The sequence below is a fragment of the Trichomycterus rosablanca genome, chromosome 16, assembly GCF_030014385.1.
Source record: "Trichomycterus rosablanca isolate fTriRos1 chromosome 16, fTriRos1.hap1, whole genome shotgun sequence".
NCBI classification, from domain to species: domain Eukaryota; kingdom Metazoa; phylum Chordata; class Actinopteri; order Siluriformes; family Trichomycteridae; genus Trichomycterus; species Trichomycterus rosablanca.
This window is the reverse complement of record NC_086003.1, coordinates 15,948,817-15,968,791: the sequence shown is the minus strand read 5'-3', so window position 1 is coordinate 15,968,791 and position 19,975 is coordinate 15,948,817. Positions and strand designations below refer to the sequence as shown.

At 37.9% G+C, this 19,975-nt stretch overlaps 1 protein-coding gene across 1 annotated transcript in view; it reads left to right on the top strand.

The window, feature by feature from the left end:
- The window catches only part of LOC134330943 (gamma-aminobutyric acid receptor subunit alpha-3-like), a 285,511-nt gene that overhangs the window by 39,427 nt on the left and 226,109 nt on the right, over positions 1-19,975 (top strand). The window contains exon 2 of the mRNA XM_063012234.1: positions 19,700-19,806. Coding sequence (XP_062868304.1) covers positions 19,721-19,806 — 86 coding nt within the window. The 5' untranslated portion in view covers positions 19,700-19,720. The remainder of the gene's footprint in view (positions 1-19,699; positions 19,807-19,975) is intronic.

Here is a 19,975-nt window from a genome sequence, read left to right as displayed (position 1 = left end):
ATCCTTGAAGACAGGTGGTATGTTCTCCACCCCATGCTTTGAATGCTTGATTGTTTTCTTTTTTTCTTAACTTTACTCTTGCACAGTTTGTCGTCTGTTACACTCAGCTTCAGGTCATTTTTTTGCAATTAAAATTGACCTTGTCCATCTCTTGGTGCAGACAGTGTAGCTGATTTGGTTATGGTGATCTCCATCTGGCGATGTCCAGGTGTAAAGACATTGTTTTGGTTGCTTAAAGAATAATTCAGTAAAGAGAGAGTCTTCGTACATGCAAAAAGTTAAATCATTCCTGTTTCCAAAGGCTGTGTCATTCAACTGCACTTTCCTTCTTCTGATTTCTGACTTTGGCATTTCAGTCTTTCATAACCAGCAGGGCAGCTTGTTTGCAGGTCTTGTCAATTTCAGTTTGAACTTCATTAAAAGACTTTCAGATTTCTGTAGAATCTGTTGTTGGGCCATAAACATGGACTGTCAACGTTAGTGAAACTATTATAAGAGAATAAATTTAAACAGTATGATGCAAAACATCCACATCATTTTTGTAAAAGTATAACTTTACATAGTCAGTGTTTGCTTTCAGCTGTATTCCCAGTCTAAAAACGCACTTTTATTCATTTATATCATTTTAATCACAAAACTATAACAGTAAAATAAAATAGGGAAACTAATAATAACTTTCTTTTAAACCTTAAATTTACATTTTCGGCATTTAGCAGACGCCTTTATCCAAAGCGACTTACAGTACTGTGACAGTGTACTGTCTGAGCAATTGAGGGTTAAGGGCCTTGCTCAAGGGCCCAACAGCAGCAACCTGGTGGTGGTTGGGCTTGAACCAATGACCTTTTGATTACTAGTCCAAGACCTTAACCACTAGGCTACAGCTTATGATTAGTTTGCTGTTTCACTACATTCAGCAAATCAACCTACATTGTCAACCTGGCTAAGAGACGTGCAGCAATAAAATACGCTGATGTGACAAGCTTCTTTCTCCAAGACTTTACACGTACTGCTTACTGGTTCAGCATTATCATACTGGATAGCTTGCAGTGTCAACTGGTGCAGTTGCTGCTAGTCCCATAAATACACGTTTTACCCAACCATGTATGTTAATGATATAACAAAAAGTGCTGACAGTTTTTCCCCTGCTATTATAGAGCATGAAAAGGCCAGCATCCTACTGTACACATAAAATAATGAATCGCTAACGACCCAGAATTAATCTGTATTAATGTAGCAACAGCACCATAAAATAAAGAGTCTTTTATTAAACAAAGGTCTTTTGGAGCTAAGTCTAAACATAATGTCTTATCACTTTGTGTTTATGTAATACAGGCTTGGGAAAATGATGCAAAAACGTATTCATGCTTGCAACAATAATTTAAAACGAGCATGTTTTTGTACATAGGTTTCTCGATTTAGAGTCGAAACCCTTGCCCCCTCCCCGTGGTCGCTTCATTATCATTTTATTGCTTGGCTTCTTATAATTGAGACCACTGAATCCTTTAAGGGAGTCCAGGTTTAATCCCAGATCTCAAAGGAAAATCTCATCACCGAGCTCACCCAAGACACAGCTGCTGCACTGGATTAGTGTCACAGTTGACCGAGCAGATAGAAGACCTATGGGGATCTGATTTAGCTTTGTGGATTGGCCTGTAAAGATTCACTGTCTTGCTGCTTTGGGAAGGATGGACACAACATTTTTTTTTCAACTTTCAATTCATCCTTTTTTAAGTGCTTTTATAGGAGGAGATTAGCTTTTCTAAAAAAAAAAAGCCTCAAGGATTAGGCTTGGTACTGGATTTTTTCATTGTACATTTTTAATTGAGGTCTTCAAATCCCAATCAAGAGTAAATATGTCAGCAGAATTAACATTGTACTACATGTGTTAAATAAGTAACAATGCTGTTTTTTTTACCTGAAGAATTACTTAGTTGAGTTAGTACCTCATTTCCACCAAGTTTTAAGTATTTTTTTTTTAATATTCCTTAATCTTTCAATCTTTTTCAGCTTACTTAAAATTCGATTAAATAACATACTAAATAGGTGAAACATATACACAGATACAACGACTTACCATATAGAAGCACTTTGTAGTTCTACAATTACTGACTGTAGTCCATCTGTTTCTCTGCATGCTTTAATAGCCCCCTTTCATGCTGTTCTTCAATGGTCAGGACTCTCCCAGGACCACTACAGAGCAGGTATTATTTGGGTGGTGGATCATTCTCAGCACTGCAGTGACACTGACATGGTGGTGGTGTGTTAGTGTGTGTTGTGCTGGTATGAGTGGATCAGACACAGCAGCGCTGCTGGAGTTTTTAAACACCTCACTGTCCCTGCTTGACTGAGAATAGTCCACCAACCAAAAATATCCAGCCAACAGCGCCCCGTGGGCAGTGTCCTGTGACCACTGATGAAGGTCTAGAAGATGACCAACTCTGACTCTGACTCTGACTTTACATCTACAAGGTGGACCAACTAGGTAGGAGTGTCTAATAGAGTGGACAGTGAGTGGACATGGTATTTAAAAACTCCAGCAGCGCTGCTGTGTCTGATCCACTCATGCCAGCACAACACACACTAACACACCACCACCACCATGTCAGTGTCACTGCAGTGCTGAGAATGATCCACCACCTAAATAATACCTGCTCTGTGGGGGTCCTGTGGGGGTTTTGACCATTGAAGAACAGGGTGAAAGCAGGCTATGAAAGCATACAGAGAAACAGATGGACTACAGTCAGTAATTGTAGAACTACAAAGTGCTCCTATATGGTAAGTTAAGCTGATAAAATGGACAGCGAGTGTAGAAACAAGGAGGTGGTTTTAATGGTATGGCTGATCAGTGTAAGTAAGTAATTATAACAGAAGTTCTAACAAATTAAAAGCACAATTTAAGTAATTAGAGTTCAGCTTTCTCTGGACATCAGCGCCAAACCTGAGTGACCTTCTGTGAGAGGCAGAACAACAGCAACCAAACAGCCCTGATTATAGCAAGTCTCTGTAATCATGAACCCTTAATCTCTGCACTCTGTCTAAAGCCAGGGTGGACAGTCCCGGTCTTAGAAGGCCAAAACTGAGCACAGATCTATGACCCAACATATAATAAAACTAACAGTAGTTTGTTGTAGTGGTCAATAAGTTCCCTCAAATGCTGTGGGAAAAAAGTTAGAGCTCAGCTTGATCTGTACAGACTGAAATATTAACATTAGTAAGTAGTATGAAGTTACATCTGCTGTCTTTTATTTATTTTATACAATCCTCAATTGTACTGTTTGGTGGATTTCATTAGGTTTTGCTGATATATACACCATTGTGTCAGTTGCTTAATATTGGAAATTTTTCCTCAGTTTTATTTAGAAGCTTTTTCACACAATACAAAAAGAATGATAATGATAAAGCATAAAGGGCAACAAAGGGCAACAAAGGGCAGTGATAGCTCAGTGGTTAAGGTACTGGACTAGTAATCTAAAGGTTGCCGGTTTAAGCCCCACCACTGCCAAGTTGCCGCTGTTGGGCCCCTGAGCAAGGCCCTTAACCCCCAATTGCTCAAAAATTGTGTTCAGTCATAACTGTAAGTCACTTTGGAAAAAAGCGTCTGTTAAATGCTGAAAATGTAAATGCATAAATATAAAGAATGTGATGCAACTGCATTTTTCTTGAGAATTAAAGTTAGATACACACAGAAAAAAAACCCTGGCTTATTTTATATTAGTGCCACACCTGTATATTATCCCAGGAAATGATACTGATAATTAAAAAAAGGGATTAAGAGCAAATTACTACATCTAGAACCTCGTCTAGAGCGGGTAGATGCTAGCCAAAACCAGATGATCTGGATAACTAACAGATTGCGGGTGCACCACATATCTAAGAAAGGGCTCCCAGTTAATACCATGTCTATAAATATTTTTCCCTAATGGTGGCATGTAAAGTGTAAATACTAGAGGTCCCAACACTGACCTGTGTGGAATTCCAAATATTTGCACTTATAAAGCATTTATTATTTACATGGACAAATTAGAAGCAGTCACTTAAATAGGATTTAAAGAAACTGTCAGTCCTTTCAATCTGCTGTATTTTCTAGCCTGTCCAGTAAAATATTATGATCTTCAGTATCAAATTCTGCACTAGGATCTAATAGAACAAGAAAAGAGATACATCCATTATTCAGAGGACATTAATAGATCACTAACTACTTTAAGTAAAGCAGTTTTAGTACTGTGGTTGAGTTTAAATCCTAATTGAAATGTTTAATGGATACCGTCTCTGTGTAGATCAGAGCATAATTGTTGGAAAACCGCTTTCTAGAATCTTGCAGACACAAGAAAGGTTTGATATCGGCCTGTAATTAGACATCACATATTAATTAAAATTGGATTTCTTACTCAGAAGTTTAATAATGGCACGTTTAAAAGATTTGTGTGCATATTCGAGGCTAAAGGATGTATTTACTGTAGAAATTGAGAACTCTATGATAGCAGGGCGTAATTACGTAAGGTGTTGGAGGAGAGTGAAGGATACATGACATGAATTTAATGATTTATACAATGAGGCTAGACCATTTTGGAGGGAGGATTAGAGCTATTTAGTTGGATAACATTGTATGGTATGCAGTTTGTAGCACTAGTGCTCTTCCAAAAGTATTTCTGCACTTTAAATTTTAAGTGTTTTCAATTTTATCATTTAAGAATATTAAAATATAATTGCTAGTACAGTCAGACTGTGTATTGTTTAATTTAAGACAGGGCATTATTCTATGCTATTTATTATACTTTTAATTATGTGTGCTGTAACTGGCATTCAAATTTTTTAGTTTTGGTATAGAGTACATGTGTGGTCATTATATCATGGAGCAAGCCTTTTCTTCCAAATTAAATTCATAATAATTAGTGCAACTTTTTCTAAAGTTGTGCAGAATATGGACTCTTTAGGTGTTAGGTTACCAGGACACAGCACATAGAACACTGAGTCACTACCTATCAGGACAGACTCATGAAGCATGATCTGCCACTTTGTTTATGGAACCTACATTGCGCATTTGTTAATATTTACTTCACAGGACATTTTTATAATTGTCTATTATTTCACATATTACATATCTAGGGCCAGTGATAGCTCAGTGGTTAAGGTACTGGACTAGTAAAGGTTGCCGGTTCAAGCCCCGCCACCACCAAGTTGCCACTGTTGGGTCCCTGAGCAAGGCCCTTAACCCTCAATTGCTCATCGTGTTCTGCTCATTGTGTAAGTCGCTTTGGATAAAAGCGTCTGCTAAATGCTGAAAATGTAAATATCTATCTATCTGTCTGTCTGTCCGTCCGTCCGTCCATCCATCTATCTATCTATCTATCTATCTGTCTGTCTGTCTATCTATCCATCCATCCATCCACCCATCTCTATCTATCTGTCTGTCTGGCTGGCCGTTTGTCCGTCCGTCCATCCATCTCTATCTATCTATCTATCTATCTATCTATCTATCTATCTATCTATCTATCTATCTATCTATCTATCTATCTATCTATCTACCTACCTACCTACCTACCTACCTACCTACCCATCCATACATCCATCTCTATCTATCTACCTACCTACCTACCTACCTACCTACCTACCTACCTACCTACCTACCTACCTACCTACCTACCTACCCACCCACCCATCCATACATCCATCTCTATCTATCTATCTATGTATCTATCTATCTATCTATCTATCTATCTATCTATCTATCTATCTATCTATCTATCTATCTATCTATCTATCTATCTACCTACCTACCTACCTACCTTCCTACCTACCTACCTACCTACCTACCTACCTACCTACCTACCTACCTACCTACCTACCTACCCACCCATCCATACATCCATCTCTATCTATCTATCTATCTATCTATCTATCTATCTATCTATCTATCTATCTATCTATCTATCTATCTACCTACCTACCTACCTACCCACCCACCCATCCATACATCCATCTCTATCTATCTATCTATCTATCTATCTATCTATCTATCTATCTATCTATCTATCTATCTATCTATCTATCTACCTACCTACCTACCTACCTACCTACCTACCTACCCACCCACCCACCCACCCATCCACCCACCCATCCACCCATCCATCTCTATCTATCTATCTATCTATCTATCTATCTATCTATCTATCTATCTATCTATCTATCTATCTATCTATCTATCTACCTACCTACCTACCTACCTACCTACCTACCTACCTACCTACCTACCCACCCACCCATCCATCTCTATCTATCTATCTATCTACCTACCTACCTACCTACCTACCTACCTACCTACCTACCTACCTACCTACCTACCTACCCACCCATCTCTATCTATCTATCTATCTATCTATCTATCTATCTATCTATCTATCTATCTATCTATCTATCTATCTATCCATCCATCCATCCATCCATCCATCCACCCACCCACCCACCCACCTACCTACCTACCTACCTACCCACCCACCCCTCTCTCTCTCTCTCTCTCTCTCTCTCTCTCTCTCTCTCTATCTACCTACCTACCCACCCACCCATCCATCCCCCCACCCACCCACCCATCCATCCATCCCCCCACCCATCCATCCCTGTCTGTCTGTCTGTCTGTCTGTCTGTCTGTCTGTCTGTCTGTCTATTTGTCTATCTATCTATCTATCTATCTATCTATCTATCTATCTATCTATCTATCTATCTATCTATCTATCTATCTATCTATCTATCTGTTTGAGCTCTGCTGGTGACAGAGTAATTAATATTGGTAAATTAGCAATAAACACAGCTGCAGTGCAGCTGTAATGTTCCACTTGAATTGATAGCAGTGTGAAAGACAAATATTATTAGTTAGACACAATTCACATATTAAAAGACAGTGTTTCAAGTTACTTTGGGATCAAACTACTAGGTTGTCTGGGCGGCACAATGGGTAGCAAGAAGGCCCTGGGTTTGATCCCCAGGTGGGGCGGTCTGGGTCCTTTCTGTGTGTAGTTTGGATTTTGTTCTCTCTGTGTCTGTTTGGATTTTCTATGGGAGCTCCGGTTTCTTCCCACAGTCCAAGAACATGCAAGTGAGGTGAATTGAAGATGCGAAATTGTCCATGACTGTGTTTGATATAACCTTGTGAACTGATGAACCTTGTGTAATGAGTAACTACCTGAATGTGATAATTGTACAAAAAACACTCATTATTAAACATATTTGTGTATTTTGTTTACAGAAATAATTAATCCAAAACAGAAAACAGTAACATTCATTTTTTATTATTATTTTATATGTCTGACACGCTACAACATTGTAAATGTAATGTAAACATACACCTGGCTGTTGAACAGCTTATGCCAAGTTTACACTACACGACTTTCTGATTAACACCTGGTCGCTGTAATGTTCACACTACACGTCTGATCGGCGATGGGGGGTTTTACACTACACCATCTATCACCAGGGGGAATCACAGGCGAGCTTCTCTGGTCTCCAAAACTACGTTTTGTCACGAAAACACACGTGAGAAGTGATGAAAGGTTTAATGATACCACGTCCAAACATGCACATCAACAAGTAGCGAGAGATCAAAATTTGTGCGCTGATGAAATAAATGAATCTGAGTGGATTTGGCAACACGAGCGCATGGATCGTTCTATAGTGAGTTGGAGGTTAATAAATATTTTGTTTTGTAGAGAACGATCAGGTCAGAAATACTGTAAAACTCGCGTGTGCTGATGTATTCTGATAGAAACTATATTACCACCTGTACCACCTGTTTCCAACCTCTCCCCTGTGTTTCCCCTCGCTGTTTCTCACATTGATTAAGAGCCGAGTTTTGATCGCAGAGCGAACACCGAGTTCCTCCCGAATCCAGCACCGACCCGTCGCCGAGCGAAAATCAGTGCAGAAAGTTGTGTAATGGTCATAACTTGAGCTTCTGCCATGCTAAACTGATGTGCAGGTCAGATCTCGTTGCATGAAAAAACACTGGCTGGTCACGCGAAATTAAAGAAGGTAACAGATTTCCGTGTGCACCGTAAAAAGGGGCGTATTTAAAAGATCGATCTCGCGTTTATATGAATCGATATCGGATCGTTCAAATAAAGATCGATTCGAATCGAAAAATCGATTTTATAAACCCACCCCTAGTGAATAGTGCTGTTATCTCACAGCAAGAGGGGCTTGGGTTTGATTCCCTGGCCGGACAACCAGGGTCTTTTCTGTGTGGGTTGCATGTTCTCCCTGTGTATACGTGGGTTTCCTCAGGGTGCTCCGGTTTCCTCCCACAAGTTTAAATACATGCAGTCAGGCCAATGTGTGTGTGTGCGTCTGTCCTGTGATGGACTGGAAACCAGTCCGAGGTGTTTCCTGCCCTTCGCCCGATGTATCGGAGTCACCGCTACCCTGACCAGGATAAAGCGGTGGTAAAACAGACAATAAATGAATAATGAAGATTGATTGGCTACATGTCCAGCAAGCACTTTTACAGTAATCTCTGTGTGTTGTTTATTTTGGCTAATCCTCCTTAGTGACCATTTAGACGTGGCTTATGTACACAACCGTATCCTGGAAAAGCTGCTTTATTTAAATCTAAATATTCATTAGGACTACACCAGGTTTCAGTTACAGCAAGTGCATTAAGAGCATAATCTGTGATTATTTTATTTACAATTACAGCTTTAGTTGCCGGTCATCTAATGTTTAATCTAATACTAAGTACTTATTTTCATCTGATTTTATTATACTGTAGTTTTTATTAGGATCATTTAGGCTGATACTAATGAGGTGTTTAAAACACATCTTGAGAATGTTTTCATTTACGAATGATGTGGGTGACTCTTGATCTGTTAGTTTAGCTTGTTTGTCTTCTGCTTCTTCTCGGCTTTGATATTCAGACCAGGCCTCCCATTAAAGCCGGACCAGTTATCATTAAAACCAGTGTTGTTTTCTGAGCACCTCTTAGACATCCAGCAGTGACAATAACCTGCTGCACTACATAATTCCTAACATTATTCTGCCTGGCAACTAATCTACACTTCTGTAAAATGATCACTAATGACAGAAAGAATAACCAAACACGCCACACTCAGCTCAGGGAAACAGCTGCTGCAGGAGCCATGATAAACAAATAAACATCATACTTAGTGCTGATTGTTGAGTGCTCTCTGGAACTCATCCACTGGGGTTGCAACTCACCTTCAGACTTTTAGACATCTTCCTTCCTCCCTCCTTCCTCCCTTCCTTCTTTTCTTCCTTCCTTCCTTCCTTCCTTCCTTCCTTCCTTCCTTCCTTCCTTCCTTCCTAACCTATTTCTTTCTTTCTTTTTTTCCTTTTCTTTTTCTTTCTTTATTTCTTCTTTCTTTTCTTTCTTTCTTTTTTTTTTCTTTTTCTTTTCTTTCTTTTTTATTCTTTTTTTCTGTTTTATTCTTTTTTTTTATTTTTTCTTTGTTTGTTTTATTCTTTTTTCTTTCTTCTTTCTTTCTTCCTTTCTTTCTTTCTTTATTTGTTTTTTCTTTCTTTTTTTATTCTTTTCTTTAATTCTTTTTTTCTTTCCTCTTATTTTTTCTTTTTTCTTCCTTTTTTGTCTTTGTTTTATTTTCTTTCTTTCTTTCTTTCTTTCTTTCTTTCTTTCTTTCTTTCTTTCTTTCTTTCTTTCTTTCTTTCTTTTCTTTTTCTTTCTTTTATTCTTTCTCTTTTTCTTTTTTCTTTTTTTTTCTTTCTTTCTTTTTCATTTTTTTCTTTCTTTTCTTTTATTCTTTCTTCTTTCCTTTTTCTTTTTTTTCTTTATTCTGTGTTTTTTTCTTTCTTTCTTTCTTTTCTTTGTTTTGTTCTCTCTTTTCATTTTTCTTTCTTGTATTCTTTTTTTTCTTTATTCTTTCTTTCTTTCTTTTCTTTAATTCTTTTTTCTTTTTTTGTTTCTTTTTTCTGTCTTTATTTTATATTCTTTCTTTCTTTCTTTGTTTTATTCTTTCTTTTTTATTATTTCTTTCTTTCTTTTTCTTTGTTTAATTCTTTTTTTTTTTTTATTTCTTTGTTTTATTCTTTTTTCTTTCTTTCTTTGTTTTTTTTTCTTTCTTTCTTTTTTATTCTTTTCTTTTATTTTTTATTCTTTTTTATTTTTTTATTCTTTCTTTCTTTCTTTTTTTTCTTTCTTTTTTTATTATTTTTTTCTTTCTTTTATTTTTTCTTTCTTTCTTTGTTTTATTCTTTTTTGCTTTTCGTTCTTTTATTCTATTCTTTTCTTTTTTCTGTTTTTTTCTGTCTTTAGTTTTTTATTTTTTTATTTATTTCCTTCTTTCTTTCTCTTTATTTCTTCGTTTTCTCTTTTTTTTTTATTCTTATTTCTTTCTTTGTTTTATTTCTTTTTCTTTCTTTTTTTCTTTCTTTCTTTCTTTCTTCTCTGTTTCATTCTTTTTTCTTTGTTTTATTCTTTTCTCTTTCTTTTTTTCTTTCTTTCTTTGTTTCATTATTTCTTTCTTTTCGTTTTTCTCTTTTTTTCTTTTTTTGTTTTATTGTTTTTTCTTTCTTTTTTGTTTTATTCTTTCTTTGTTTCATTCTCTCTTTCTTTCCTTTTTTCTTTTTTCTTTCTTTCTTTCTTTCTTTTTTTTTTTGTTTAATTTTTTTTCTTCTATCTTTCTTTGTTTTTTTCTTCTCTCTCTTTCTTTCTTTCTTTCTTTCTTTTTTTGTTTCTTTTGTTTCTTTCTGTCTACTTATTTTTCTTCCTCTTCATCTTCTTATTATATATACATATTTTTATTTCAGGATTACCATGATTACATAATGTTAACGGGGAAAGTCTATGGACTTTTTGTGTTATCCCTGACTGTTTCAGTTTTTTATAGGAGGTATTGTATCTATTTATAAAATATGAAATGGTTCAATAAAATAAAATAAAATCAAATCAGACACCTCTAGCTACTGCTACAATGTCTGTTGGGGCTGATTAAACAATAGGGAAACATTTGCCTTCAAGATGAAACTACTGTTCAATTATTAAATCTTTGCACTGGCGTCTCCTGAGGCTCTGTGTATTTAACAGACTTTAATTAGCCAGGTGCCTGTTGGACTTATATCTGTGTGTGCAGTACAGTAATGGACAGCTTACCGTTCAGCACAGTGTTATTGACACACTGGCTCATAGTGGGGAAAGTCAGCTAGCTACCTTCCATACTGACTACGTGTCAAGTCCCAGCAGTGAGTTACTCTATATCCTAAAATGTACTGCATTGGCAAAGAAGGGATGTATTCCTAACACCTTCTGAATTCGTCAGGATGTATGAATTGCATTAAAATGAATTTTATGACACACTGGGACAGCATGTGTTTTTTGCTTAATAAAAGTATTTCAACTAGTAAGTGCTAGTAAGTGCTTAGATGGCATATATGGTGCTGTGATTTTAATTGCTGCACCACACACTGATGCCAATATGTGACAGCTTGGCAGCGGTGGGGCTTGAACCAGCGACCTTTTGATCAATAGTTCAGAACCCTAACTACTGAGATTCTTAGTAATTTAATCTTTATCTGAATCAGCCATGTCAGTGTTTTATTTCTATTCACTTAGCCAGACCTCCTTCTTCTTCCTTAGACTGGTCCCATTAGGGGTCACCACAGCTGATCATTTGTCTCTATCTTGCCCTGTCTTGAGTGTACTCCTCTGTCAACCCAGCTACCTGCATGTCCTTCCTCACCACATCCATAAACCTCTTTGGTTTTTAACTCTCATCATACCTCTGCACATGCCCAAACCATCTCAATGACAACTTGGCAGCATTGGGGCTTGAATCAGTGACCTTCTAATCAATAGTCCAGAACCCTAACCACTGAGCTACCACAGTGCTTCTTTGTAATTTAATCTTTATCTGAATCAGCCATGTCAGTCAGTCTTTCTATTCACTTGAGAAATGTACAAAGCAAGAACAACTTCTTCCTTAGACTGGTCCCATTAGGTGTTGCCTTTGTGACTCATTCATCTCCATGTTACCCTGTCCTGAGCATTTTCCTGTCCACCCACATCCATAAACATCCTCTTTGCTTTTCCTATAACTCTCAAACCATCTCAATCTCTAACCTCCTACCTGCACTGTCCCTCTGATAAACCCGTTCCTAATCTTGTCCATCCTCACCACTTCTAATGACAATCAGATCCCCACTGTTTTTATGAACAAGATATTGGTAGATATAGCTATATACGCTTAAAAAGCTCTCCAATACAGCTAAATAGAAAAGTAACTCTGCAAAGATTAGTGTTTAGAACAACGTGTGTGCTTCTAACTTGTCACAAGTTTAGAAATTCTGCAATGATTTCCATCGAGTTGCTAAATTCTGTTGTACTTGTGTTTACGGTTTAAATTACATAACAACATAAGGACTCTCATCCCACCTCTGCACATGCCCAAACCATCTCAATCTCCACTACTTCATTTTGTTTCCAAAACCTCCTACCTGCACTGTCCCTTTAATAAACTCGTTCCTAATCTTGTCCATCCTCACCACTCCCCATAAGAAGCAAAACACACGTCATCAAAGTGCGAATATGAGACGAATCTGCATTTGTGTGGAATAACCCGCTAAATTTACTCTGAAAGTGTCCACATGTATTTGTGTTTAGATGTATTATCCTCCTGTTTCACTTTTAAACTTGTGTTGTAGCTCAGGGGGCTGAGAAATTGTGAGAATCTGCTTATCATTAAAAAAAAGCTTAACATGGTTTAATGTACTAAAAGAACAACACAGGAACACTAAACCTCTCCTAATTATTACTGCTCATAAGTTCTCTCCACTAATGAAATTCCTTTCTCGTTGTTTTAGTACAATAAGTCACGTTACCACTTTTACCACGTCATATTAAACAGTTCGTCCCATTGGGGGTGCTTTAAAAAAGTCGGCGACAAACCAGTTCAATCAGGTGAACTTTGAGCGCTGTGGCAAGCGCAAAAATCTCAAGCTCCACGTGGTTAGGGAACCTGTGTTAGCACAGGTTAGGGAAGAGCAAGCGGCAAGCTAAGCAGCACCGCCACACTCCATAGGAAACAATGGCACAGTCGACTCTCGTGTAAATGCCCCTGTAGTGGCAAAAAATGCTTTTCCGCGATAATGACCAGACCAGTTTGCCTTAGGGATTAAGAATACCCTTTATTCTTAAGAACGTAACGCCAGCGGGAAGGCTTCAGAACAAATCTGACCAAACCTTCCCCAGAATGTTAACACTTGTGTCTTTTATACTTTCAACATGAAATGCATACAGTTCGTATCCCATTGGCTAATTCCCCATGCATTGTTCAAAAGAATCAAAAGACCCCCCAGGGTGAAACAGATGTAAAACTTTAAAGACGAGCCCAGTTGTAAATTCCAGACACCCCATGAGTGAATCCTGTTCTAGGTGTTATCTTCCAGTCATAAACTTCAGTTGTAAACCATTTGTTAGTTCCTAAATTACCCCATACACATCACAATAATTACAACAAATCTAAAATCACATAAGTTAATACACAAATATATATATATACAAATTATTATATACATAAAAATCCACCACACCCCCTAAGGGTTACACTGGGCTGATTGTGTGGGCTGTGTAATTTTTGTATTATTCAGATGCCACATTCATGCATTATCAGACCTGCTCAGTTGGGTTATTTGACTTGAAGCATAGTTAACTTGGAAATTATTCCTGGAAGGATACCTGAGTGTTTCTTGTGAGGGTTACAGCTAGTGTGAGAAAGACCATCTCTGCTACCTGCTTTGCATTTGCCCTTTAGACAGTTTTTATTCCATATGATCTAGGTGTGTGTTATTTTTATTTAATAGTGTTTGCATTTGGATTTGGATTGAGGTCTTATTACCGATTCCTAACTGCATCTCGGAGCGGAGGTCTTCAATACAGTGCAAATATAAATATTCACATTCATTGTGCTTTCAGTTCATTGCGAACAACCCTGCAGGAAAGAAAATCTTTTAAGGTTGCTCAGTGCAATGCACAGCTGTGTACACAGAGCAATGAATAAATTTAACGAAGTTAGTGAGGAAAAAATATGACTGCGGGTGTGGTGCAGTATGAAATTCTTTAGCCATTCTTATGAAACTCTCTCCACAAGAATTGGCTCTTTACCAACATTTTCGGTAGTCAGTACCTCTACTAGGTTAATTATCTCATCGAATACCACAACAAATGCAGAAATACCATCAAGCACAAGCTTTTTTAAAATTACTGTTAATATTTTTTTATTAGGATTTGGTTACATTAATGACAGGACAGATAGTTACTCAGTACACAAGATTCACAAGTTTAATTTCAAACACAGTCATGGACAATTTTGTATCTCCAATTCACCTCACTCGTCTTTGGACTGTGGGAGGAAACCAGAGCTCCCGGAGGAAACCCACACAGACACGGGAACATGCAAACTTCACACAGAAAGTACCCGGACCGCTCCACCTGGGGGTCGAACACAGGAACTTCTTGCTGTAAGGCGACAGTGCCGCCCACTGAGCAACTGTGCTGCCTTTATTGTTTATACAGTATAATCTTATTAACAATTAGGGTTGGAAATATTATGATCCAAGGCTTTTAGTATTTAGAGTGTCACAATATACTGTATATCAAAAATGATTTTTAATTCATTTGTTGCATGATGGATTGTTTTTCCCACTGGTTGACCCATTATTGCTTTAAATTTATATCATATTTGACAGATTGTAGTTTGGCTATCTAACATACACCTCATCAATTGCTTTTTGACTTTTCAGCTCTCAGTGGATTTGTGGCCAATATTATACAGTAGACCCTTGAGTTACGAACGGTTTACCATGTGAACATTTCGTGTTACGAGCAATCTTTTTCAATTTAACATACGAACGAATTTCGGATTATGAACCGAAATTCTCGAAACACGTGACTCCGACCGTCTCTCTCTCTCTATATACAGTGAGCGAAAATTTGGACAGCAGACGGTGTTTATTTTGGTGTTTTCTTTATATTTCATAAAGTTCTATATTAAAATGGCCAAAAAGAAGCTGCAGAGAAAGCGTTGTTGTGTTGTATAATTACTCCTGCCAGTAGGTGTCACAGTGTATCAGACAGAGGGGACAGTGAGTGAGAGAGAAGAAGGAAGTCCTCTGAGTAAAGTATTTTTTTTTTCGTGCAATTGCACCTACAAAATACAACACTATTGAAATAAAGAAGGAAATAATAGAGAAATATGAGAGTTATTGTTGTTTCTGGTAGATACATTTTATATAAAAGAAGGAAATGTATTACAGTGTATGGTACAGCACACGTACTGTACTGAAATGTGATGTGTGTACAGTACAGTACTACTGTGTATTGTTTATTATTGTTTATTACAGGAATGTCTATTCTATTATTTAAGATTAAGGGAAAATATACTTGTATTTTTAAGACATTAGAAAGGTTTTAAGGCGCAGCGTAAGTTATCTCAGTCATCTCTCCGTTTTTACTGTTATAATGAATGTTGCGGTTGTAAATTAACACCAACTACTAAAGAACATTCTGTGTGACTCGCTTACATTAAAAAGCTCAGGCTTAATTATACTGCTTATTACCACAGAGCGGGAGCCGACTCAGAGTCGTTCTGTCTGTGGAGCTAAACGTTTTCTCTCAGTCAGAGCAGATTATCCTGAACTAACCAACTTAGTAATTGATGAACTTTTGTCTATGCTTGACTCTGTGAAGTAACGTTTTCTGCTCTCATCTACATCAAAAAGCAAGAACCGCTTATGATTTACCAAAGTGAACCACGAACTTATATAATGTGCTGATAGAATCGGCTCAGATGGGGTCGGACTGTATCATTTTTTTAAAGTAATATTTTCAATCAGCAAAATTGCATTGTATGTATGATGTGCACAACGTTATTTTAGCAAGTTCGCGGTTGGCACACGCGCGCTCACACATAGCGATCGAGAGCCGAGTTTTGATCGCCGAGCGAACGCCGAGCGAAAATCAGGGCAAAAATCATGTAGTGTGAACTAGGCATAACGCAGCAATAGACACGGTATCGGATGTTTAGTATCGGAGCCTCGTTTGCGAGTACGAGTACGAGTTAATGAGCGCGGTATCGGGCAAATACCCGATACCAGTGTCGGTACTCATGCATCTCAAATTGTTTTCAAAGATGTAGTGCAGCAGGTTTCTTTGCAGGTGTGTTTTGGATACTAAGGAAGCTAAGGAGCAACCCCTCCAGCAGTTAGTAGTAATTGTAGTACTATCTGTAGTACTATCTATAGTAACCTAGTACAGTGCTACCTTTAAACTCGATGTCAGTTGGTTCTGGGACTGGCGTTGAGTAGGGGTGTGCTATATCGTATCGTTCATGATAATAACGGTATAATTTTTCAAACGATACAAAAAGTACCATATCGTAATAAAAGCGATATTCTGCGTACTTTACGTAATGACGTCACACAGCTACGCAAATGGCGTACGTTCGTTACGTGGGTCATTTGGGTACAGTAACGAGTATGGCGGAATGGAGGAGCTTGTTGCAAAAACTCCAAGTCCATCATAAATGAATCTTTGGCAACCCAAATCCCAACCACCGCTTTGCCGGCAACTTTTTTGTGGAAGTATTTCTGCACGCAGGTTTACACAGGGACACAATTCAACAGCGCACCTCCACCAAACAGTGCAGGAATACTCTTAACATTAATGTCAACCACCAACGCAGATGTAGTACTACTATTACTTAGTACTAATACTACTACTGTACTTAGTAGTAATTGTGGCGCGCTACGAGTAAAGGCCCACCGGGCTCTGCGCGTTCCAGTGTTGCCAGGTTGGGCGGTTATCCGCCAAACAATTTAATAGCAGTTAAATAACACATTTAAAAGAAAACATTCCGTTTTAAAAAGCTCCAGCATTGAAGAAGGTTATTAAAAGTAAAGTCAATTTTCAATGCTGATTTGGCTTAATAGTGTTGGTCAGTCTGTATCATATTGTTGAAAGAAAATTATTTTTCCATGCATTCACACTAGCATGTTCTGGGGTTCAATTGAGTGTCATCATTACACACAAGTTGTCAGCCAAATGATACAGTATTGCAAAGGAATACGTTAATATGTTAAGGTTGCTATATTTTGGTTTTTTTTTACTTGTCAGGGAAAATAGAAAGAGAAAAAAGCTTATTATTATTATGCGGGTCTTCGTGATGTAATTCTACATGGCACTCACTGCCTGTATAGGTAAATGAGTGAGTGACCACATAAAAAAAAAGGTATCAGTTTCTGTGCGACCCCTGTGTGAGCAATGGTCTCAGTCTGGCCACCCTTATGGAAATTGTCTGACTTCGCCACTACATTATGTTACATTGTTTTTACTGGAAAGACAAAATAAAGAAAAGTGTGTGTAATTCTTACATACTTCCTACATTTTTTTACAATGTGTTAACTTATATTAATTCTAAATAAAACCTGAACATAATTTTTTTTTTTTGCAATAGTGTTTTCTCGAAATAAATACAATATTTTTCAGTGTTTTGTTATATCGCCAAAAATATCGTTATCGCAAAAATAACCTGAAATATCGTGATATTATTTTAGGGCCATATCGCCCACCCCTAGCGTTGAGTTTCAAGGTATTTTTTCCCATAAGGATTTATGGGAAACCTGTTAATGTGTTCCATGGTCCCGTGGAACTTCATATATTTTAGGCTAATGTAAAATAACAGGGTTGTTTTTGACACTTACACACTGACAACACTAAACCACTTATGCACAGCTGTGCCGTTGTTTCCTATGAAGTGAGGCATCGCGCACTTCTGCCACGTTGGGCTGATATTTTTGGTGTGAACCAAAAAGTTCTTGCATGCACTTTGAGTTTAAGAGAAACGCCGGGTGGTACAAAATTCCCGATAAAGGGCATTAAGTTTCAAAGATTTCAAGTTTAGGGGACGTCTAGTTACCACTGTTAATGAAAGCTAACTTATTTACATTTACATTTTCCATTTTTAGCATTTAGCAGGGGGGGGGGGGGGGGGGGGGGGGGGGGCTAGAGGTTTAAATAGTTGACAAATGAGTCAATAACCATCCAGCTGTGTTACTGAACTTTATTAAATGTACAGCTGCTCTTTAACAAAGACCTTTATGGTCAGATAATCTTATTCCTTCACATTCAGCGTTAAGCCCTAAACAATAATCACAACAAATTTAAAAACAGTAGTCACCTATAAATAAAAATCCCTTTATTTTTTAGTTTCTTTGATGTATTCTACAATCGTATCAGCCGACTTATTAGGAGTGTTTTTAACTTTAATTTGATTCACTTTAATTACTTGCTCCCATCAGTAAAAACCCAGCAGTAAGGTGTCTTCTAGTGCTTGCTGAGCAATTTCCACAGAATGCAGTGCCATCACGGTGTTGACAGTGGTGATGGGAATTATGGCTCTTTAAAGGGAGTCGGATCTTTTGGCTCCGTTCCTTTTAAAGAGCCGTTTAAACAAATGACTCTTCGTTCTTCGGGAGGCGCTACTGGGTAAACTATAAGACAGCCCCGATATTGATATCACTTTTACTGATGGAAGCGGAATGCGTGGATTACAGTCGATAAGAACTGCGCAGAAATAAAAATATATATTATAACGACTCCCTGAGGCGCGACTCGGTTCCTTTTGTTCATTTCAAAGAGCCGTTCAATAGAATCGCTAGTTCACTAGTTGCCTCTGTGTTAGTACGTGCACGTGAAAATCAGACTTATTTTAACAAAACAGATGCACTCCTGAAAAGACCTAAAAACAAACCAATGCAAAAACATACACACAGAATAGCGAGTGCAGACTAGAAAAGCCGAATCCCGGACATTTTTGGTGATTTAAAAACCCAGACCGGACGCATTTTTTAGGTCTCAAAAAGAGGACATGTCTGGGAAAAAGAGGACGTATGGTCACCCTAACTTACATTAATGTGACAATATATTGTCCAAGCAATTGGTTAAGGGCCTTGCTCAAGGGGTAAAGCTTTGAGTGTGATACCTTCTTCTCTGACTAATACCCTTGTTTGTCTATCGCCTTTCTGCTTTGTGCTGCAGATATTTAAGTTGGCTTCTGTTTCCATTATTTTGGCCATTGGTACTTTTCTCACAGTGTTGTTCTACCTTGGTCAGGTATCCTGCATATTGGGTTCATGTACCTCCTCAGGTGTGGGTGCTACACCTTGTGCTCCTCTGGCTGTGTGTCCCACCACAGATATTTAAGTTGGCTTCTGTTTCCATTATTTTGGCCATTGGTAGTTTTCTCAGTGTTGTTCTACCTTGGTCAGGTATCCTGCATATTGGGTTCATGTACCTCCTCAGGTGTAGGGGCTTCACCTATTAGTGACCCCCCACATTACAGATTGTCTTTGTTTTATGTATAATTTAGTTTTGAAGTATTAAACCATTTAAGTGTGACAAATAGGCAAAAAATAGAATTGTAGTGGTTGCCAACAAATAATAATAAATCCATTAAGACAGTGTCCCTAGGGCCAGTTTACCTGGGTCTAAATGCTGGTGCCAGTTTGTCCATATGGAACAACACATTTGTTTTGGTGCAGCTGAGCGCATGTGTTCTACAAATGCTAATGTATTGCTTGTCACAGGCAGGGTGACTGTCAACAAAACACTTGCCAAGTAATCATGAAATAGCATCTAACAGTCCAGTAATGTATGTTTTCTCATCATCCTTGCTTTTATCTGCAGGCTTTCTGGACGTGGCGTAGTATGGCTGGCACTTATATCAAGCTGGCCACTCTCGTCCCGTGCGCGTGGATACTCGCTATGCTTCTCGATCCCAGCGTTCAAAACGGGTAGGGTGACTTTCTAATACTTCTCCATTCCTTCTCCATCGTCAACCATCCCCCAAGCCCACTCCGCACCCTCCACGTAGCCATCTCCATGGATATTTCATAACTAATACCTTTCTTAATAGGATTTTCTATTAATGTAGTAGGGGCTCATGACTGCAAGGTGGGGTTT